This window comes from Apteryx mantelli, chromosome 9 (genome assembly GCF_036417845.1).
Source record: "Apteryx mantelli isolate bAptMan1 chromosome 9, bAptMan1.hap1, whole genome shotgun sequence".
Lineage (NCBI taxonomy): Eukaryota > Metazoa > Chordata > Aves > Apterygiformes > Apterygidae > Apteryx > Apteryx mantelli.
Genome location: NC_089986.1, coordinates 31783104 through 31806676, shown reverse-complemented (window position 1 = coordinate 31806676; position 23573 = coordinate 31783104). Strand labels below are relative to the sequence as shown.

Genomic DNA, 23573 nt, shown 5'->3' with positions numbered 1-23573 from the left:
GAGCCAACACCACCCTCCCCCAGGAGGGTTGCCATGTCCCAGGGAGAGGCACCCTGCCCACCCTGCCACCCTTCCTCTGGGCATCCCTGGGGAAAAAAGAGAGATCCTGGTGATGTGCAATTCCATGACCCAAAGACTGGGCTCAATGACTTTATTGCTGGCTCTGTTCACAGGTCAGTTTAAAGTTTTATTGGTCTTCGTACTTTGTCTAATGCTGCAGGAGCTGGCTGGCTTGTGGTGCATACAAGTAAGCATTTGGTTGCACAGCGGATGATGTGTGAGTTCCTGGGAGCCAACACAACATGGGAAATTCAGCTCAAGGCTGCTAAGGAAACCAGCTTGGTGGCAAAGGCACTGACACATGTGATTCGTCTGAGCACAGAAGATGAATCACATAATTCTGTGGTGGTGCATCCCCCTCCAAATGGAGGGGGTGAGCATCCCTCCCCGGGACTATGATGGGCTTCCTGGCGTGTGCGTTTGCACTGTCGCTGTCACAGCATGGCTTCCCTGCTGCTCTGACTTTGAAGCCTGAGTCTGACAATTATCACAGCCTGACTTTCTGGCATAAGGCTGCCAGACACAGGCTTTCAGCACCTATTTTTCCAGGCTTTGGAGACACAAAGGCTTGGAGAGTCCCTGTACCTGCCCCTGTAACTCTCTGAACTGTTATTCTGGTTTGTTCTGGAGATGAAGATGATGTGGTTGGGGCAGGGGAGTGTCTGTGCATCGATCAGCCTGTCCCCTCTGGTGAATTTAGAAAACATTGCTCAATTATGCCCACAGAGACATGGAGCTCTCAATGATACAGACTTCCTACAAACATGGGAAAACAGGGGTGGTGGGTAGGGGATAAAGGCACAATGAATGCCCTCCCCAGGGCATCAGCTGAGCCCAGCTGGGACAGCAGAAACTCCACACAGGAAGAAGGTAGGGAAGGAAGGGAATGGAGAAGGTAGGGATGGCTGAGCTGCAGAAATCGTTTCAGTAAGAAATTGCACCTCTTAGACCCAAAGTCCATCAGGGAGGATGCAGAGTTCTGCAGGAGGCCTGTCTTCAGTGCTTTCCTTGTGTCAGCACTCGCTAGCTGAGCTGAGCTGATGCCATGGCTCAGGCCCCATCCTGCTCATTTGGACTCATAGCAGTGCAGAGAGCTTCCTGGCTACTCTGTGTCAACAAATTAGATGTGCCTTGGACTGCCTTTGGGCACCAAGGCCAGTCAGCACAGGACAGCCTAGGTCAGTATCACTATTGGGACTGGTCCCTGTAGCATCCGAACACCTGAACTGTGCCCAGGAACTGTGCTGAAACTGTACTGTGGTGAAAGCACAAGCCAACAATGTGCCAGACACCAGGTTAATGCTTTAATGGCAGTGAACATCCCGTGGCATGGAGACAGTGAAGGTGTTACCAGGCGAGTTATTGCTAACACACTGCTGGATTACTGGAAGGTTCATTACTTAGATGCAGCTCCAGGCAAACCCTGTGTGGGCACAAAGAGGGTGCGAAATGTTCCTTGACCCCCTCATCACAGATTTTTGAGCTCCTTCTCTGGTGCATGTTGATAGTTGTGAGAATGACTGGGGCAGCATCAGGGGCAGATGTGGAAAGGGAAAGGCTAAGAGCACCTATCTCAGTATAGTTTCCTCCCTCCAGCCAGCAAATGTAGGGAGGATCAACACCTGAGGCAACGCAGGAGTTACATGTGGAAACCAGAGCAAGACCAATTGCAAACCCAGCATTTCTAGGGAAAGACGTAACAGGGAGACATTCACAGCCTGTCTTGCCTCCAGTCTCACCTATCACTAGGACAAACATGCGTGTTGATAGGTGGGCTCCAGGAGAACAACTCTATTCAGTGGCTATTACCTACTTATTAGCTGGTAGGATAAACAGAGTCAGAGCCTTGGAAGCACTTTGTCTTGGAGCAGGGTTCCCATGCCAGCACATCAAGCCCTTAGGGTTCCTCATTCCTCCCCCAGCACCCATCCCCTTCTGAAATTGGGTGTTTTTTCATACTTTTCTGTCTTCATGCTTTACTCCCTGTCTCCACAGTGGCTGCTGTTCCCTGTGGCTCTGGGAGCTGGAAGCTTTGTGCTGGTCAGCTGAGCAATGGCAGAAGTCTCCATTTTTTGAAATTCGTCACGGAATCTTTTTTCCTAGAAAAGAGAAAAATAACTCAAATCGTCAGAGTTTCCTAACTTCACTGCAGCAGCCACATAGTGAGGCAGGCTGTCAGCGCTGAAAAGGAACTTGTCTATTTGAGCATAGGAAAGGGTTTTTGAATAGGCTGGAGGAGCCTCTTGTTCTGTCAGACTCTGTCACAGCTGTGCATGGCAGGAATGGTTTTCACCTTCTACACCTCAGCCCAGGGAGCACCCACAGGCACACACACTGGCTGCTCTTTTCAGGGGCAGTCAGGGATGTGTGTCTCCAGCACTCCCATGTTGCTACCTGTCCCTCTTCCTGCTACTCCATTGGAATGGATATACAGACCATCTGTGTCTACCTGCTTAGCTGTAACACTTAGCTGAAGGTCTCTGTCCCTGGAACTTCTCATCCTGGCAGGGTCTTCAGCTGGCATGCAGCATGATGTTTTACCTAGCAATGGAGAAAAACAAAGAACAAGTGGGAAGAGCAGGGCCTCGAAATTATAGGTCAGAAACAGTGACACTCAGCCACAGGATGGACTGAAAGGTCTCTCTGGTTGCAAGTTTTCATCAGACTTCCATTCTGGAGGTCTTCTTGCTTTAGCTGCTGAGTTCGTGGCAGGCTCTATGGTTCACAGCCTGTAGGTCTACTTTATGAGCCAGCTTTTTTGCTAGGGTTGGTCTCCTCCAGCAGGTACTTATTCAACTTCCCCTACCAGACACACAAGGGCAAGTAGTGGACAACCAAGGAAACGGAAAATGAGTGTGGCTGAGCTGAGTGACACCCCAGTCTCCGAAGATCAAAACTCACATTGCCATCCCTTATGTTGTATCTCGCTCCACTTTCCTAATCCATCTGCCTGTATTAGTGTCCACTACCTGGTATACGGCAGTGCCTGAGTGCACCGGCAAGGGTCCTGGCCTTCTCAGCAGCCTCCTCTTTTGCAATTTCCTGGGCCCTTCCCTTGGAGAAGTCATCACCTTCTTATCAGATAAACATCACTCTTCCCCAGGCCAAATTAATGCGGGAGGGTTAGACTGCCCACTAAGTGAACACCTTCCAGCAGAACAGCATGTTTTAGCTGTGCTGTCAATGATACAATAGAAAAGGCCTCTGAAGTGCTGGTGCTCCGGTACATTTCCTTCGCTTGCTGGAATTTCCGTTCATTTCTTCCTCTCCCAGGCTCTTACCGAAAAATGGTGTCACTGCCTGTATCTCCTCAACAGGATCGGGAGACAGGCCAGTTTGTTTACTGAGCAGCTCTCTTGGCCCAGCGGGTCGCTCACACTTGTGTGCTGGGCATTTACAGGGAGCAAGTTCCCCAGGGGTGTCAGGTTCAGCTCACCCATTTATTAATCACTGAAGGTGACTCCGCCAATCAGCGAAAGATTTACAAGGCAGGCAGGAAGTTCTTGTTTTTACAGGAGTGTCTCAAACACACGCACACAGTAGGAAAAGCAAACATTCCAAGCATACCAAGGGATCCACGGGATAAAAATTCCCCAAACAGACGAGATTAAGATACTTGCAGCACATGGAAACACTAAAACCTGAACTGAAGGATTTAATTGTCTCATTTAGTGGACAGTCCTGACCACTGGTTGGAACAACCTGAACTGCATGGGAAAAGCCACTCTGGAGGGGCAGGAAAGAGGGTCAGCCACAGTGCCCTTAGCACAATAAAGGTCATAGCTGGCCCCCACCCCTCTCCTAGGTCCATATGGTCACCAGAGCCTTCTGGCAGAGTTTAATACGAGTTTTCCTTTGGAAACTCTCAGCCCTGTGCCTTAGCAAGGCAGGCAGGGGTCACTGGCTGAGTCAGTGCAATGCCTGATCCAAGCCCTTCAGAGCAGGAACGATTGCTGTTCTGGCTCTACACTAGACCCCAAGTCTGAGAGTGCAGGTCGTTGTTCCAGGGTAGACGCATGCTACCTCCCAGCCTATTCTATAGCTGTCCAAAGTCAGTGGAAACACTCCCATCCTCTCCGGTTCCCCATCCTAACTCGGGAGATGCAGCAATTCCCCTGACACTGCTCACCCCCAGCCTGGGAGCTCCCCACTGAAATACCCCCTGAGGCCAAACACCATCAGAGTTGACTAAGAACAGAATTGGGCAAGCTAGAGCAGGTCAGATCCCATCGATAGGTTCAGCTACTTCTGTAGAATACCCTACCTAGTGGAGACCCAGTGGGCTGTTTGACAAGCTCACTCACTGGTTGTTTCCCAGGTGTTGATATTTGGCAAACTGGACAGTAGCAATATTTTTCATGCATGGGCTTGCAAAGGAACCTGAGAAAGTTAGGAGGGAAATAGCACTTGCACTTAAGTTGTTTGGGTTCTTAAAAAAAAAAAGTCCAATTATGTGCTTCCCCTTTCTCTTACCCTCTTTTGAACTTCCTCTATTCAATAAGAAACAACTTTTCAACAGAGTTCACATTCTTTCTGTATTTTCCAGAACTTGTTCCTTTTTGTCAAATTATTTGTGCAACAAATTTACAATAATGCAGTAAGTCCTGACTATGCATTGTGTGATAGGCTGATCTGGACTTTAGGACAGGCTTTGAATCTCTCTAGGAAAAGAAGAGGAAGACACACTGCGGGACAACAGATTTAGAAGGCTCCAAAGTCTTAGTAAGCTGAAAACATTCTTCTTTCTGAAAGGATCAGTTGCCTCATAAAGGCTCCTTTTGATCTTTGTGCAAACCACCACACTGAAAATGGAATTTGACCTCTTTTGGTTATGTATAGCTTGCCCATTTTTGTTCCTACTCCAGCTACCAGTCCTAGCTGGAAGCTCCAGCTCCCACTTCCAGATGGACAGTTTCTGAAAGAGCTGGGAAGGGAACTGATAAGGAAATAAGTCATCTGTTGAAAGTGAGAGTTAACGACAAGCAGGTACTTAAGATCATCACAGAGTAAAATGCTTATTTACATACTCAGCCAGCTCCCTGTCAAGCACTAAGCAGATATAGATCGCCCTACGTGTTTACTCCAAATTCCAGCTCATCCTCAGACATGAGTCTGGCTGCCTGCCCCAAAAGCTGGCTGCAGCTCCCCTCCTGCAGCCCTAACTTTCACGGAGTTCCCTGTAGCTGTACGGGTGCTCCGCGGGATCCAGGTGCAGGAGTATGACCTAAATTATCAAGAGTTTGCATCTCAGTAAATCATACTCTTACTGTTAGCAGTTTTATTGTTGTTCTCCTCCCTTTCCTGCCTCCATTTATCATCAGCCAATGGCAGCAGAAGTCCAAGAGACCTTTTGACAGCTAGATCATGGTTTGGATATGAATGCATCCTTCAGAAATTTCTTTTGTCCCAGTAAATAGGTTTGCTTTAGTGTGTTGCTCCGCATTCCTTCTGTGATTGCATGTGTCAGTGTCTGTGGCCTTCCTGCTTGCTTATGGCATCTGAGTCTAACCATGTTTCCTGCCAGCTTTCCCAGTAGGATCCTTCTAATACTGAGTAGAAGCACCCTAATGTGGTCATAAGTTTGCTGAGTGTGCTGCCTGCTGTTTGCCCCTTCCTGGGAGCCTGCCAGCATCTTAACTTTGTGAGACTTTTGCAAGCCCAGTCCTCAGATTCAGAGATTTTTAGCTTGGCAATCTGTGTCTGCAAAGTTTAGCATGTGCTTAAATACACTGCAGGCTTTGCTGCTTTGCACTTTGCAGGACTGGATCCTGTGAGTGCAGTTGTGAGAAATGACTGTATAAAAACTGCGTTTTCTTCCTGTGCTTCAGAAATGGCAGAGTACATTCAGTCACATCTGCAGATTTTAATGAGAACAATCAGTTCTGATGTTTTATTTTGTTAATTCTTGCTCCCAGCCAAGCCAGTACAGCTGCAATAGAATGGGCTGGGGCTGAGTCTTTCCCATGCTTCACCAAGAGTAGTTTCCTAAGCTACAGGCAGTCCCACTAACAGGACAAGGGTGGCACACATTGTGCAAGGATGCCAGCCTTGCACAGGTGCCTGGCGGGAGGGTTACTGAAAGGTCTAATGTCCAAGAAGAAGCTGAGTTTGCCTTTGAGATCCCAGCTGGAATCTGTGGGGCTTTCTGTAGTTAGCAAGAAAAAAAGCTGGTTGTGTTTAGCAAATTTAATGGGGCATTGCAGAGACGTGAGTCATCATGTCACCAACATTGTTTTCACAGACACTTTCAGTGCAGATCTGCACTGCAATATTGTTGTTTGCCTTAAATCATAAAAGAATGACACATTCAGCTCATCTCACGATAATAACACCTGGCCCACTAGTAACAACCCCGCCTCATTAACAGGAAGCAAATAAAATCACAGTTTACAGCTGAACAGCCACTTAGAGAAAGACCCGAGAGAGCAGCCACCACACACAAGCTCAGATAAGCTCTGCGCTGGGACTGGTTGGTTTCCAAATGCAACCGCTGTCAGCTGCATCCTCATCCCAGCTCCATATGTTTCATGTGTCACAGGTCAGCTGTGCCCCCAGGTGAGCTGCAAGGCAGGGCTAAGAGCTGCAGCGTCACCAGTGGGAATGGCAGATGTTTTTAACAGCTTGCTGAGGCGCTGCAGCAAGAGACCAGCTCCACGGTGCTGTCCACCATAGATGGCTGAATCTGACTCATTGGGAGCTAGGAAACGAGGAGCAGGATGAGCTAGCAAAAGGCCATAAATCTGGCGACTGCTGATGAAAAGTGATAAACAGTGTTGAATCCAGGAAGCAGGTGGTCAAATATAATAGCTTGCTTGTGTTAGAAAGGGTCAGGGATAAAACCCCTGGGAGCACCATGGTTGGGAGGCCCATTGTTAGAAGAATTGCTATTGTCAGTCACAAAAGACATCAGGCAAAGCAGGAGGCCTTGACTAAACAGTCTGTTTTCATGCCAAGTTTTTCTGTGAAGCAAGAGCTGCGGATCTTGGTTTGCAGCACTTTTAAAAATGTGATTTCCATAGGAAATGCCAGGCTTTCCCAGTGCCACACCCCACCACTAGACTGTACCAGCAAGCCAGCCACGGGCTCCCCTGACTGGAGATAGCTGTGATTACGAACTGAGGGCCCTCCAGATCACCTGCAAGAAAACAAGGAGCTGCAAGGGCTGCTCAGTGCTCCTCTTGCAGGGCCTGAGACCCCAGGTGTGATTTTGCTCAGGGACAGGTGGGAAGAGCCGACCGGCCCCTGCGGGCAGCTGCAGTACGGGAAGAGCAAAGCGGAGCAGAGCTCGCCACCTCGCAGGGCAGAAGGAGCAGCCGCTGTGGGAAGAGCCTGGGCTGACACCACAGGGGAGGGCAGGGGCTGGAGCAGTGTGAGGCGGCCCAGGCGAGGGCAGGGGTTGGACGCTGCTTCGTAGCAGTTCCCTTCCCTTCAGAGCTGGCTCCACAGAGAAGCAGGGATGGTCGAAAAATGCCTCCTAGCATCCCAGCGGGGCGATGCCTGTGCTCAGAGATCAACGAAGGCGCTTGTCCCTCAGGACACGATCTCCTTTGGCGTCTCCCTCCTGCCTCTGGCTACGGCTACGGCAGCCTTCGGCTTGGCCACCCTCGGCCACCGCGCTCTCCCTTCCTTGAGACGTCAGGGGAAAACCCGGGAATGGCAGCAGGGTTTCAGGCTTTACACGGAGAAGCGGCCGTGTGCTAGGAGCACGGCTGTCCCCCGGGCGGCGCGGGCCACCGCAAGACCCAGCCACCAGGCCCGGGGCCGAGGCCGGCATTCCTGGGCTGCTGTTTGTTGCCCTCCCCACAGCCCGTTGCCGTGGTGACGCAGATTCCATGCTCATGGAGCCCATTCCTCCAGGTCTCCTTGGAGGAGAGCGGGCCTCTCCCCCCACCCCGGCCCCACTCCCGCCCCAAAGGGGGAGCGGGCGCCCCAGCTCTGCGCCGCACGGGGCTGCGGGAGCCGACGGAAACCCAGCGCCCACCTCCTCCCCCTGCTTCCCCTGTGAGCGCGCGGCAATTACCGCACCGCCCGAACATTTCGACATGAGCAGTCGCTCCAGATGGTCCGCATTAAAATTCCCAGATTTCTTGCCCGCCAATGACCAGTTGCTCTCTGTATTAACTCCAAAAATAAAAGCCAGGTCCAAGTGCTGGCAAAAGATGGCGGGGCGGGGGCAGATGGATGGGACGGTGCCCCCTGCCCACCTTGCCAGGCCGCCGCTCTCCCACCCTGGCCCCTTTGCTCCTGCAGAGCCGGTGGGTTTGCTGCTGCTCCCCTCGAGAGCTGCTGGGTTTCCTCACTGGTGACGTTCTCCTCTGCTGGAGGGGTTGTGGGGGAACACCAGGGCAGCTGGGACTTGCCATTTGGACCTAACAGCTCACCTGGAGACCTGCCCTGAATGCCCTGTGTTCCCTCTGGGCGAAGGGGCTCCAACGATCGAACTGCTGGCTGCACCTCTGCTGCAGCTCCTGCGGGCCGTCGCCCCTTCGCTCGGGTAATGGCAGCAATCCGCACCAGCCCGCCGGCGCCCAAATACCCCAGCACCTGCTATGGCGATCGCCAAGGAAGCGTGATGTTAGCCAGCTGAGGGATCCCCTGCCCTGCTTCCAGCGTCCTTCTCAGTCCACAGAGGGGTGGAGAAGGCAGTGGTGGACCTTCTCAGCTGAGCGAAAAGTGACATGATGACAGCCCCTGGGCAAGGAAGAATGTCTTGGAGATGTTAGTGGGCAGATGAGAAGACAGGTATGAATTCAGATTTGCCCTTCTTAGCTGAGGTAGGAGCTCAGTCAATGCCCTGCAACTTTAGAGCTTGAGAAACAGAATTTGGTGCTTTAAAAATATGCTTTTTATACAGTAATGGCTTCTCTGTACTCTACCCAGATTGACACGTGGGCATAAGATGGAGTCTGCCTTCTGGACTGCTTACAGAAGGGACAGCAGCCATTCTACAGGGAAAGCACAGACAAGCTGAGAGGTCCTCAAAGAAAAGTCATCTCTACTCCCACAATGTGCTGTCACATTTCATGTTCACATGCACATGAGATTACCCAGCCAGACACATCGGAGACACGGGCACTTGAATGAAATATGTCCCACTGGCTACAGCAAAATGTAAACACGTGCTTGAACGGGTTGCTGAATAGAGATGTGCTTACATTTATGCACATACTGACCAGGAAGCTAAAAGGGATAATAAAGAATTAAGCTGTGAACCTAACCTTCAGCTATGTAAATTACAGGGAACAAAAAATATAACCAATGTGAAGCAGTATTATAAATGCACCTTAACTACAGGCACCGTGTTATAAAGTGTAATCTTGCTGAGTTGGGACAGTGGAAAACAGCAAGCAAGTTTCAGCCTCAGAGTTATCTGGGGTGAAAAATATTTTTTCCAACCACTTCTGCTGTCACACGATATCCCACTTGATAGAGTGTGATTGTATAAAATGGGCTGACCAGCCAAATGCATACTAGTCATAAGGTAGCTATGTTGACGAATTGAATCATATTTAGTGGGATTATACCCAAGGCAAAGAATTCTGAAGATTAGTAACCGAATGTGAAAGCATCAGCAAATGTATGTTGCTGAGACTCGTACTGCTGGTTTGGGAGCGCTGTGCTCCAAACCCACAATTTAAATTCCTCCTCTTTGCAACCGGGAACCAATATTTGTATGAAGTAACTGAAAGCACGAGCTGTGACAGCTAGATTGACTAGATGGCCAGTGCTTTACTAGGCTACTGCAGCACTCACTGGTTGCTTTGTAGGGCACAGTACCTATCTATCTATCTAGATATAATACCGCTTTGTCATCATCTTAAACTCATGTACAATAAAGAGATTTTAATGACAAAGTATATTAGAGTTATGCTTTCATATACCTAAAATTACCAATCATTCATCTATCTCCAAAATTAATTATTCAGTGGAATTATTTTATCATGATCGTGTAACTCCATGTTAACTATCTTCATGTGTCTGTGACAAATCCTTCAGGTTGCGCAGGCTTATATGGATTTCAAAATGAGTCTTGCAGTTGCATTAACCCTGTTGTTACTGACAGTTACTTTTCTAGCCTGCTCAAAGTCATTAACACAGATGTTTTGTGAAGCATTAAAATCATTATCCTTGCACTATTCTTGTGAGGATAAGGAAGTGGTGTTATCAGGAGGCACACAGAAGCTTGTTTAAAATAAGGGAAGCTTGTTTAAAATAGCAAACAGATTTCCTGACCAGATTTCTCATCTTTTTTTCTAAACCTTAAGACTTCTGCAATGGGTTAGACCACATGATGAGGGAGACTGCAGCTGGGGTGACCATGCCTGCTAGAGGAACTCCTGCCTTCATGAACCCTGCTCCAACGCGTGTGCTCCCCAGCTGCTTTGCTGCCATTTCCCTGTGCCAGGACTGCACATCAGCCAGCTGGATGCTTGTGCTTGGCATGGGGGGTCCCAGAGCAGGAGAGAAGCTACTGCACTGTCTGTGCTCCCAGCACATCACCTGCAGACAGGGAAGCAAGAAGCGCAGGACAACTGAGTGAGCCTTATGTATGACAAGTCTGCCTTGGGTTCAGGGAAGACCCCTTCCCCAAAAGTCCAGCCGCTTTCTTTTCCATGATCACTGGATTGCATTTTGTTGTCTGGCGAGTTCAATGCTCTTGCTTTCTATCTGCAGCTTTCACTGTGCACAGAAGCAGCAGAGTGCTGCAGGTAAGTCTCGACTTTGCAGAGCTAAACCTCACGCCTTTCCTTAGGCAGGGATTTAAACAAACTTCCTTGCACCTACTCCATCTCTCTGCTGCAGGATTCACCCAAAACATGCAGCCTGTGCAGAAATGAAAGATGGAATAACTGACTGGAAGAAGTATTTCCAAGCCACAGGTTTGCTGCAGGCCCTGCATGGTGCTGCCGTGACCTCTGCCGGGCTGCTTCTCAGACCTATGCAGGCCTTGTTGCACCTCATTTAAAGCCTACCCACATGCTGCGTTAGTCCCTGTGCCACTGGGTGCTGACCCATCTCAAATCACAGTTTTGGGTCCAAGTCTCAGTCATTGCCTTCCTTAGCCAAAGCCCTGAACCATAAATGGAGTGGTAATTAATTAAATGCCTAGTGTAATGAGCAAGGCCATTTTACTATAACAAGACTCTGCACCACCATCATTTATACTCCCTGCAGGCATGAACAACTAGTGGGACCTCCTGCAACAAGTGCATCCTGTGAAAGCACCTTCCCTCTTCCAAGCACATTAGTCTACTTGGCTCATTAACACTTTATTCTGCAGCTTCCTTAAGGCAGTCTAGTTTTCTTACACTTAAAAAATTGGATTCAACTCTAATGTGGAAGGTCTCTCCAGGAGGTGGCTACAGCAATGCCTGCAGCATCCCCTGCTGCCAGCACAGTGGATCGTCTCAGTGTCCAGTGTAGCTACCAGTGCACCCTTGAGTTATTGCATCATGAGGGGCAGCGATGCTGACTCCTGAAAAATGAGTGGCCATTCTGGAAAAGATGTATTTGACAAAGTTAAATAGATGGCACCCCCCACCCCCACCATGCTTTGGGTTAAAAAAAAAAAAAAAGTCAAAAGGCCCAGCTAAGAATGACATCTCTTGTCTCTGAAAGGTGGGAGATCTCGTTCTCAGCTGATTTTTGAAGCCATTGAAATATTCACTTTTAAGGTGCCTTTTTTTCCTCCCCAGAGGAACCCATAATGTAGATATTGGCATCTCTGCAACAGCAAAGCATGCGAGCATACCCAGTAAGCAGCCGAGCACTCTAAAGGTCAAGCAGCAGCACCTCAGCTTTCTTTAGCTATGGATAGGCATGACCCCTATTCCTGAACACATGGTCTGTTTGACGAAACCATGGAGAGAAACTGAGTAACCCAAGGAATAAGCAGTCACATTGGGTAAGTCATATGTTAATCTGAAACTAAACTGCTGCGAGATTCTGAGTAATGGTCCAGGCAAGAGAAGTCTTCCCAGCCCTCCCCACCTCTCATGCAGCCATGCCAAAAGGGTCAATGAACCCTCTTCATACTATCCAAATAATTGGTCCAAAAGTGGTGATTTCCATCACAAAGATAATAGCCAGTATTTGTCACACTTCCTCTCTTGTGACTGTCTGCTAGCACAAGCGAGTGCAAGTGCAATGTCAGAAAACCACTGTTAATAGTGATGCATGACCACATATTGCTCTAATACCAAGCCAAACCTATCAATCAGGAGTGTAAACAATGAGAGAAACTTCAGTTTGCCAGCTCCAGAAATCTTAAGACACTGAGCAAATCATTAAGCAATGCAAAAGCAGAGGGAGCAGCAGAGAGAACGGGCTCAAAAACTCGTTGCAAGGGACGACTTTGCAAATCCAGGATGTGAGTTTCCCAAACACCTGCATGGAGACAGCCAGGGAAAAAGGCAGATTCTGGCTCCAACATGCTCTTAGAGCTAGCTGATCTCCCTAACCCTTGTTCCTCTAGTTATAATGTTGCAGTGTTACTTAGGCTAAAGACTTCTTCCAGTCCTTTGGGGTGGGACACGCTTCCCCCACAGGGCAGGAGCAGCCTCTCTCCCCCTTCCCTGGCACAAGACCAGGGAAGCCAAGGACTGGGGAGGGCCCAGCAGCTCCAGGCTGCCTCCTCCCGGGACCAGGGGCTGTGAAACCGCTGGAGCACAGCAGGCCTCAGCGCAGAGCTCTCCCCTCTTTTCCACACAGAGGCTTGGGCGTCAGGCCCAGGAGCGCCCCGGCGCTTCCCGAGGCTGCACCAATAAGCAGGAAAAGCCTGAAAACGCCGAATAAAGCTTCCCTCAGCGGTTCAGCTTCTTCCTCTTCTTCCTCCCCCTCCCTGCGCGGAGGGGCCAGGCCCGCCGAGACGGCGACCCTCCCGCAGCCGCCATAACGCACCTCACAGAGAGAAACGGCAGCAGCGCGCATGCGCCGAGCGTCGCGCAGCGCCCCCCCCCCCTCCCTGCGCGCAGGCGCACTGTCCCTCCCCTTCGCCCGCCCCTGTTTTTTGGGGGGCGGGAGGCCGCGTGCCGCGGGACCCAATGGGGGAGCGGCGGGCCTGTCGCGCGGGATGTGCGTACTTCCGCCGCGGCGGCCGGGCCTATGTACCAATGGCTGCTGGGGGCCCTGGGCGCCCTCCTCGCCGCCGCCGCCGCCCGCCGCGCCGCGCCGCTCCCGGCCCCGCCGCCGCGCAAGAGGCCGCCCCGCAGGTCAGCGAGCCGCCCCGCTGCGCCGCGCAGCTCCGCCCGCGCCCCCTTGCCCCGGGGCAGCCTCGGCAGCCCCTGTGCCGCCTCGGGCCCGCTCGCGGCCCTCGTAGCTCCCCTGGCCCGCACCGGCGGCCGGGGCCCGGCGGGGGCCTGTCGCGCCCGCAGCCGCCTTGGCCTCCGCGGCGGTGCTTCCAGGCGGCGGGGCCTGGCCGCCGGCGAGTGGGAGCCCGTCGGGAGCCTGGCGAGCCTCGGTTGCCTCCGCTCTGGAGCGAGGTGCTTCACCTGAGAGTGGAAGCTGAATTAGTTGCTGTATTGCATCGTAAGCTTGACTCCGGTTTTGTCTCATTTCTTGGGGTTTCTCTCATTCCTACTGCTGTCTCTCTCATTGTGCGAGGGCTCGTCTTGGCCCTTTGCCTGCTCAGAAACCCATTTCCAGGACAGTGGGGCTCATGATGGGCATTTTTAGGGCATTATCCACCATCCTTTCCCGCCCTGGTCCTGGAGGGGGTGAAGCAGACCAGGCTGCAGCACTCGCTCTTCCCCAGGCTGTTACCCTTTCTGCCCTTCTGTAGCTCATGGCATGTGTGCTTACAATCACAGCTGCTTCACATGTGATGCACAGGTTGGTTTGGATGCTGGATGTTTCCACTGAGTCCATTAGCGAATTCACCCCCTTGTTCACCTTCTGTCATTGTAGTGGGGATATGAACACAAGAAAAGGGGTGGAGATTTGGAGCGTGTGTGTTTAGATGGAGCAAAAGGGGTAGAGGGGACAGTGTATATGTATTCAGGGATTTATTGGATGAGGGAAAGGCATGGCAGGGGATATAAATATGGGGATCATAGTATGGTTTGTATATGTATACAGAGTGGAAGGAAAGGCGATGGTGTCACAGGTGTCAACCGTTGGTGTTGCCAAGTGACCTGGAACCTTTGCCTAACATTCTGAGCTGCTAGTGGCTGATAGCTGAGGCATCTCTGTGTCTGCCAGCTCTGTCTCCCTGAAAGGAGCGAGTGTACTGACTGCGTGCTACGGTTTGCTGAGCACAGTCGCCTTCTCCATGAGGAACCGTTGCTCCAGGAGGTTCTTGAGGCTATGCTTAATATTATATAATAATAATATCATATTAATATTATATTATATTAATAATATTATATATTATTTCAGAGTGAATGTGAAAAGTGAAGGTGTTCTGAGCTTGAAAGAACCAGTTGCTGCATAAATAGCTGTTCACAGCTACTGTGCAGTAAACGAAGAGCAAAATCCAAAACCGAAGAATTCACCTTTGTAGACTTTCATTTCATAGTTTGACCAGGAGCCTCTGTTCGCTAACTGATCATTGGAAATGATGATGTTAAGCAGGTGGGATGAAATGCAAATGAAACTGTGTTAGGTGGCTTCAGAAGCTGTCCTGCTGCCGAAAATAAGTTTTCAAACATTGCTAACTGAGAGATGCTGTAAAATGGCAAAGATATTGTCAGGTCACCTTTGTGAGTCTCTTCAAGGAAATTTGAAGCAAAAATCTCAACTGGGGCAGGCGGTGTTTATTAAAACTCAAGTGGAACAGAAGAGTGTTTGCAGCTAGCATTGTAGCATGACAGAGGCGGAAAGATCTTGAGGCAGGAAAACTCCATTTCACTGTCCAAAACTAAAACAGATGAGCTGTGAAAGTCACTTTTACTGTTTTGTTACAAAAATGTTGCTTTCTTTGCTACTTCTACCCCTTTGATGTTTTCCCATAGTAGAAGGAGGAAAACCTAGAGGTGGTAAAACTGATGGGGAAAGTAGATGCACATTAGCTACTATTGTAGAGCACCACTGAAGTGCAATATTCAATTTTCTTTCATTAACCCATGAAAATTTGAATTTACTTACAGCTTTAAGCTATAAACCTTAACAAACTGTTCTCTGTGCTGTTGCGGGGCAGGGAAGGGGGGTTTGAAAAGAAGAGGGCCTGAGCTTACATGCATATATGTAGCGTTATTGCACTTTTCTAATACCTTATTTTTTTTCCTGTGGCTGCTGAGGGGGAAAGTAAAATGATGGCTGCAAATGGGTGCTGTCTCCTCTAGAACAAGGAGAAGGACGTGAACATATCCTTGCATGGAGAGCAGTTTCAAATGACTCGTGTTTTCTGGTCTATTTTTTCAGCTTGTTTCAAATATTACTCGACACCAGTGTCCTTATTACTGTCTCCCAGGCCCTTGGTAAAACCTAAATTGTAATGACAGGGCATAACCTCCTCCCAGGAGGTGTGCACGCATTCATATTGGAGTCACAGGTAGCTAAGCATAGATTCGTTTTTTTTTTTTTTTTTCCCTAGCTTCTGTCTTTTGCCTATCTGTGTTCCCTAGGAGGCCATGCCTACTTTAGAAAAATCAAGGACTTCCTCATTTATTTCTTAATTACTGAGAAATAATTCATCTTGCCCTGTGATCAAGCTAATTCTAAACACCCAAGTGTTTGATAAAGTAAAAAAGGACAAAACAATGCTCTCACAGATGTTTAGTGCTCTGCTAAAACTGGAGAAAGATGCAGTTCTATTCAAGAACAGTTATTGCTAGCACAGGCAGGTATTTAAACTGTACCTACCTCAGAATGTAGCATTGAGAAGGATGAATTATACTTTAGCTCTGCTGCAAGACTAATGCTGGAAAGTTTTCATTGAAGACCAGCTCAGAATGAAACTTAGCTCTTGCTAAAAAATTGAGCAGGAGGACACAGATGTATTTTATCCTCTTCGGTTTTATCTTCTGAAATATCAGACTTGCATTTAACACCTCCCCCCCAGTATTTTCTGCCTACCTTTATTAGCCTATCAATAGCAAATGTCATCTGTGTTATATGAAAGGTGCAGTTAAGGATATCAGCTATGTTTGAAGAACTTTTTGTGCACCCGATACAAAAGGAAGATAGTCCATTAGTGGTGGTACCAGCTTGTGTTTGGGAGCATAACAGTTTAAAAGGAAACATTTTGTTGTCCTTAGACTTTTCTTTTTTTGCAGCTCACTTAATGTAGTGATATATATGTTTACATATGACCTTAGATGGCTTGGTAGTCTTTAGTATGCCCCTTTTCTAAGGATAAACTTTACATCTTAAGCTCAGTAGTATTTTTGTTCCTAGTAACAAAAATAAAACATTGGATGATGTAAGGAGACGTTAATGGAACACGTGAGAAAGAGGCTGAAGATGCTCTAGTGGGAGAAGTAGCTGCCTGTGAGTGGTCTGTTGCCTGAGAGAGATGTGTGGTATATTGATGAGAGATGCTGCAGCAGTGGCAGTAACTGCAGTTGAAGAGACCTTCATGTGTTTCTGTCTGACATGATCCCAGAGGTGGTTGGAGGGGACAACTTTGGGACATGAAAGCTAATTTTGAACGTTTGGGCCCTGTGAAGGGAACTCAGTCTCTTAGAAGCTTGTCTGTGGTTGCAAAACACTGTTCTGCATGTTCTTTCCTCAGCGTTCAGTCACCTGTGGAAGATCCTGACCAGACTCCAGCCAAAAAGCGAAAATCAGGTATTACACATTATAGAAGTAATTAATATGTCTTTTTCTTAGGTTTCATGCATCTTGGAAAACTCTGGCTTTTGTACTTAATCACTGTTATTGAAATCGACTTTCCAAGCCGTTCCTTTCTCCTTGTGATCATCTCTGTAGCAGGGGCCTGAGGGTGCGTCATGGGGCCTAGCCCTAAATGTGGTGTTATCTGTGTTGACTGAGTATGGCAGGGTACAATACTTCCACAGCCGTTAGGAGATATCCCAGATCAGTAGAGCGTTGTGGACTGCATTTGGTGGTTTCTGGCTATGCATGCGTGCGTACGTTTGAGCAGCAGAGAGCATTTTTAGAGCAAAGTTGTGTGCTCCCTATCTGTATTCATGATGCTATACCTCTGTTAGTTCAAAATACCTCTATCTTTTGTATTTTGAGAAACCATTTTGAATCTGGGATATTAAGGAAAGTTCTTTTAAACTGATGGCAGGCAGAGAAAAATGATGTTTCTGATTGTAGCCAGCTAGTGAGTTTTAGAAAAAACTTCTGAACTGAAAACAGAAGACACTAGTCTGAGTTCAGTCTGAGTCTGAAAAGTTTGGCATGTGAATTTGGAAAAGGTAGGAGAGCTGCGTAAAGGGTGGAGATGCAGCAGGGGTTAGGCGTAGGAGAAAACAGCAGCGGCCGAGAGTGATGGAGTGGTATTGCTGCTCTCCTCAGTGAGACTTTGTGATACCCCCTCTGCAAAGTGATTACAGTGTTCAGGAGGAAAACTGTGCAGCCGCCTGCAGCCATGTTAGTACCTCTAGATACCAGCCACATTGGTCACGATTTGAGATGGAATATTCCCCTTGACAGTGTTTACTGAAAGAGAGGGAGAAAGCGATGCTCTTTAGGCTTTGGGACTTTTACTAGCACAAGTTCCAAGAGGAGAGTTTCTCAGTTACTGCTTGTCAAAGGATGCTGCCTCTCATTTAATGGTAGAGACTGCTGAACTGTAAATGCACTTTTCAGACTTCAGAGCGTAAAACAGTTGAGAATATGTCAAACTGATGTCTCGCTCCTCCTTTTAGCAGCATGACCAACCCTCAGTAGGAACAATTTGCGAGTCTTAGTAAGTAGGCCGAATCTGCTTCTAGGAACCTGGTACCATCTATGCCCTCGTCTACTTCGATGTCATTCTCTTAACTTCAAACAAATGCTGTTGTGTAATATCATTTAATCTCTAACACAGTCCTTTATTAGACAATCTTGGCTTGCTAACGTTTGGAAATACTGTCTGAGGGGTTGCATGTTTCTGCTTTTTGAATGCTGAAAAGAAAAGGCTTGGGTAGCTTTGGTTTCTAGACCTTAGTGAACGGCTTTTCTCAATTAGTCAAGAGCAACACGTAGCAAACTGTAGGAGTACAGGCGTGTATGGAGGGGGTGAAGAATAGAAATTGTACCATGTGCTGCTTTTCTAGAAACACTGAATGTTCCCAAAAGCAGGGTGTCCTTAAAAATCTGGCTGCAGGCTCCTAGGTTAGTCTTTGAGCCCCGGTTCTGAAGACCTGCTAGGTGAGCTGACTGGTCCAAATCTCACCACCAGCTGCTGTTGACAGTAAGGTGTGTAACTTAATCCTACCTGGAGCACTAGAACTCATTTTAAGGAGGTGGATTTCTATTTATATTAAAGCTGTAATCCCCTTTTTAATCACGTTCTTGTATGGCCTTTCTTGGTTTTCTAGATTATGCCGTCCGTAAGCCTAAAGAGAGAGTTGAAAAAGTTCCTGCTGTGGTGAAGTTTCCAGCCAAGGCAGCAGATAAACACCGGAAGGCTTCGGTCAGCAATGCAGCTCCAAGCGCAGAGTCTGCAGAAGAGGTTAGCAAGGTTTTTGAAAATAGGTAGTTATGATATTGAGTGAATGCATGCAAGATGAGCTGCTTTCCCTAGTGCATCTTAAAGTTGGATGTGTTCTAAGGCTGCACAGCGCTAGGTTCTTCTTTTCCATTTATAACAGGCAGCTCTTGTGTGCTGGGTTTGCATCATTCAAGTTTGAATACTCTACTCTAGCACTTGTAATTCAGGAGCTAAACGTTTGCTGTCTTCCAGATGCTTTACAGTAGTTCAAGTTTATAGCCTTAGTGTGTTTGCAGGCATTGCGTGGTTTTTTTTCAAGCTCGTAGTTAAAGAGTCAAGATATATTACCTTGCAAAGAAAAACTGCATGCTTTCCTCTGGAAAACCTCTTTCTGATAGGTGCATTATCTACCAGTCCATGAGTAGATTCCTGTAGGACTTTGGTTCTGTGAAAGTGGTTCTTGAACTGCTTGATTTTATAGTTTGGTTTCAAAGGTGCATTGTTATTTATTGCCCCACTAGGATAAGAAGAATAAGAAACTGTCACATTCTAACGATTGGCTCTTGAGGGAGTCTCTAACTGTTTTATTTGTACAAAATTTATTTTTCAAGGACTAATCTATCATACTTCAGAATGTTTAGGCACTGACAGTGATATAACTTAGTGATAGGCTCACATTGTTTTAATGTACTTGAGATTTGTTCAATTTTTCTCTGAAGAATGACATGCAGTTTTAACACACTAAACTTTCATGATCCAGAAGTTTTCAGTTAGAATAAAATACTGCATAGAACTGGATATAAAACGGTTTTAAGTGAAAATCCCTTCTGTAATGTGTACAAAATCACTGCATACATGAGATACTATATTAAAAAATTGAAGTGTACTTGTCAGAGGACCTGTAGAGATCTGCATTCTGCTGTGATCTGAATCAGTAAATTATAGTCTCTGAATCATAATACACTTGACCTTAAATTTCAGGAGGATTATGTGTTTGCTTGGATTTGTGTTCATGCTATACTCACACAGTTACCTTTTCTGTTTTTACTCAAGACTCAGTCCACTGCTTCTGACAATTTGTCTAATAGACCAGCAGGTTGTGCACAAGATTTAGAAATGCTACAAGTTGGTAAGGCTGACATCAAGTTATTTACTTGCTCCTTTTTTACCCTACCTTGTGTATCGTGTGACACCACCCTGAGGTTTATGTACTGGTTTTGCGGTACTAACATTGGTAGATGCAATAGCAGGTAAAATCTAGGAGTGCTTTAGCACGAAGTCTGTTTTCTTTCCTGCATCTTTGCATTGCTTCTGATTTTTGGGCCAGACATTTGTCTTGTCATCTCAGTATTAAGTGCAAGAGCTGTGTCGGATGCTGTCCTGCAGTTCTGATATGTCTGCTGCTGGCTTGCCTGAAGTAAATTGCATTAATTTCAGATCGTAGATTCTGATAATCCTTTTTTATTTCAAGTTGAGGCTGACAGTAGTTTGTGTCCACAAATTTCTTTAGCTGCCAGCGTGAAAACCTGAAATTACTGTAAACATAGTAACCTAGTGCAAATAGTATTATGATGTAACAGAGAAAATGAAAAGAACTCATTTTTGGTGAAGCTCTTCGTTGTAAATTCATAAAACTTTAGTTTCCTTTTGTATTTACTGGTGGCTCGTGCTCTTCTTTTATAGACAAAATGCCTTGTGGAAGCAATACTCGCTTGAATAAAGCAGCATTGTCCCTTTCTCATAAGACAATCCCTTGCTTGAGGTAAAAATCCTTTGGTTTTCTTTGACTTCTCTGAAAAGTTTGTTGTCTTTCACTTTTGTTCTCGAACTTTCTGTGTGTTGCATGACATTTATATCTGTCCACCTACCTTTTTCCACGGTGTTCTGGAACTCCTTCAAGCTGCAATGCTACAAGGAGGTCTCCAGCTACTTTATTTCCAACAAAGTTTAAACTTTTTGTTTAAATCCAGATTAATGGTCTGTGGTAGGTGAAAGTGTGGAACTTGAAAAGAAGAGGTTGGGACCAGGGAAACTTGTCAGAAGCTTCTAAATAGTCTGACAGGAAAAAATAAGTTGCTGCTAAGTGCATGATGTTGAGCATAAAATAGTTCGTGATTTAATAAGAGAGGTGATCTTGACTTTGCATTTGTTTCTGCTTATTGTTTGGGTGATGCTGAAGCATTGCTTGTACGCTTACCTCAGAGTTAGAAATAGTTGGAAGAGGGAAGGAATGGGTCAGGATGTGATTTCACACATTTACTGTTTGCCTCCCGGTCTCAAAATTAGATTGGTAGTCTTGTGTGTGTCCCAGCTTGGGATTACCATGACGAGAAAAGCAGCAGCTATGCTTCAGCGTGCTGGCTTTTAGAACACCTGAAGTTCTGATGACATGAATAACACACCTGCATGGATCTTTGATCTTCTGTAATGACTCAGGGCATGGACTGCTGTGGAAATGACCCTGAGAGTAGCAGTTTGCTTGGAGAATTTTTCCTGTGCAGAACTTCTCATGCTTTCCCACTGAGTATTTGATGATAGCAAGTCTTACCTGAAAGTCACAAACATCTCATGTCTGTCTCCATCATAATCAATGTGCATGCTTTACAAAGTGGTCGTTGGTGCAACTTGAATTGGGAGATGCTTACTTGAATGTTATTATTTCTTTTGCCATTGGTATTTTTAGCGCAAGCAGGAATGGCAAACACCGGATCAAACCAACTCTAGAAGACGCCTTAACGCTGAGGCCACCCATTAGGGAGCACACTATGCTAGAATCCACAACATCAGAATCTGGCAAAACGGGGAGGCCTTTTTGTACGGCTGAAGAGGTAAGCTTGATGAGAAAGGTGTCTTTTGAAATCGAGTAACTTAATAGTTGCAACAGAACTGTATCTTCGCTGAAGTGAATTTTGTAACATTCAGTGCAATGGATATAGCGAATGAAATTGAAGGGACGCTTCTGAAAGTCAGTGTATAATGTTTTATTTGCCGTTGTGTGCATCAGATCTTGAAATAGAGCAGTCCTTGGGTTGCCAAAAGACTGAATTTTAACCCGTTCTTGTGGAAGTGATGTGCTGGGGGAGGAACCCTAGGCAGTTTCACTTAGCAGTTAAACTGTACTGCCTTGTCCCTGAGTATATTTTTGTTGCAGGGTTGACTAGAATTCTTGTTTCAGTATTTTGTCCTTAACCTAACTCAAGTGCTGTCTTTACGTAGCAACCTTAAATGGATGGTGCAGGTAAAAATGGCACAATTGCTGATGGTACTTAGTTGAAGGACTGAGAAGCCCTGCCCTGTCCTTTCCTCCCAGTATCTGAAGCAACTGTTGGAAAATATTTGATAAACCTAGCTTATATTGAAGAAGTATTGGAGGAACTGTGGAATATGGTTAAGATATCACCTTGGGGACTCACAGCAACATGGTAGTTGTGTGTATTGACAGGAGTGCGTGCTAACCAGAATTATTATGCAAGAAGTGCAGACCACACCTAAAGAGGAATGAGGGTGTGGGAATTCCTGCTAAAATAAAACTGGAGACTGCCAGGATTCTGGGAACACCTGTGCAGTCTGTACCAATTTTCTATTACAAGTATTGTGTTGCTTCATATGCAGTGGTTATAATGTGTGTTTTTGTTTTGTTTTGTTTTTTCCCCCCTTCTGCTAGGATGTCCAGAGAGGTGAAAAGGAGAAATACAAACGACTCTTGAAACTAGTAAAGGAAAAGTATCCTAGAAGCTGCCCAATTCCTCAATCTACAAACTTCTGCAAGTAATTATAGAAAAAAGAACGCTAACTTTTTAGTAGCAACTTTGTAGCTGCTATAAATGGGAAGGGGGAGGGAATTCATCTTTTGCAGTCTCAGGATTCTGGATAGTGTCCCAGAGCAGGTGTTGGGGCAAACTGTTTTGTAATATGCCACAGTGTTGCTTAAGGTTAGAAGTATTTTATGGCCTTTAAAACAAAACAATAAAAAAAAAAACCCTTCCCTCCCGGCCCCCAAGCTGAAGCATGAATATTCTAAGAAGGTATATTCTAAAGGTGAAGATTTGTTAGTTGGTATGAGTGTATTTCTGGTTCCGATACTCCTTTATTGTATCTGCATTAAGACAGTATCTAGTTTAGGTAAGCGTTCCTAGTAGCGCACGTTCTTTTTAATGGTGCTACAGTCAGTGCCCTGGATTTTTATACTAGAAGTTATCTTCCTCTCATTTGGAATTGTTGAGTTTTTTCTTGGTCAGGAGTCCTGTTTTATTTGAGAATGTGAAGCTTAACTTAAACCCAGGAAATGCCAGATTTCTGTCCCTGCGTCCCCCCTACCCTGCAAATCCTTCTCACGCACTTGAGTAGGAAGGTCTCTTTTTGCAGTACACAAAATGCCATCGCTGTCCTGCATGTAGAATCCCAGGGCTTGAAGCAGCCAAAAAAGGAATCTTGTGGGTACTTTTGATTCTTATATACCAGTTATAAGTATATTGGTATCTTTATAGCTGTGTCAGTGTCAGGACGCTAAATTAACTATGCCAGTGTGTGTAAAAATAAATAAATAAATAATAGTAATAATAAAAACACCTCTCTTGGTGGAATAGTTATATTTCAAAGCTGTGCAGAAGGGGGACTAGTTGTTGTAAAATGCTGATGCCAAGATAGTGCTAAATTCCAGCATGCCTTTCTACATAGTAAGATGGTAGAAAATGCCGTCCCTTCTTGTAGTTTCTCTTAAATGCTCCAAGACCTGGATTGTTCCCATAAGCTCAGAAAAAGCCCAAATCTCCATTTGGTGGTTCACAGCTAGAAAACATGTAAACGCGTGACTTCAGATCAAAACAGCACAGCACATTTAAACATTCTGGTGATTGAAAATGATGTGGAAAACAGTGTTTCAAATCATTCTTGGTGCACCTGCATTAGCATTTTAGGGCGGATCAAGACCCGGTTTCTGGCATCTGATATCTCAATCATCGACTTCTGT

General features: G+C 46.7%; 1 protein-coding gene across 1 annotated transcript in view; it reads left to right on the top strand.

Annotated features, from left to right (window-relative positions):
* The first annotated feature begins 273 nt into the window (after positions 1-273).
* LOC136992655 (sentrin-specific protease 2-like) overlaps positions 274-23573 on the top strand; it is a 33406-nt gene continuing 10106 nt past the window's right edge. The window contains exons 1-9 of the mRNA XM_067302210.1: positions 274-433; positions 10735-10769; positions 13084-13271; positions 16733-16788; positions 18492-18625; positions 19658-19733; positions 20288-20366; positions 21288-21432; positions 22269-22372. Coding sequence (XP_067158311.1) covers positions 274-433; positions 10735-10769; positions 13084-13271; positions 16733-16788; positions 18492-18625; positions 19658-19733; positions 20288-20366; positions 21288-21432; positions 22269-22372 — 977 coding nt within the window. The remainder of the gene's footprint in view (positions 434-10734; positions 10770-13083; positions 13272-16732; positions 16789-18491; positions 18626-19657; positions 19734-20287; positions 20367-21287; positions 21433-22268; positions 22373-23573) is intronic.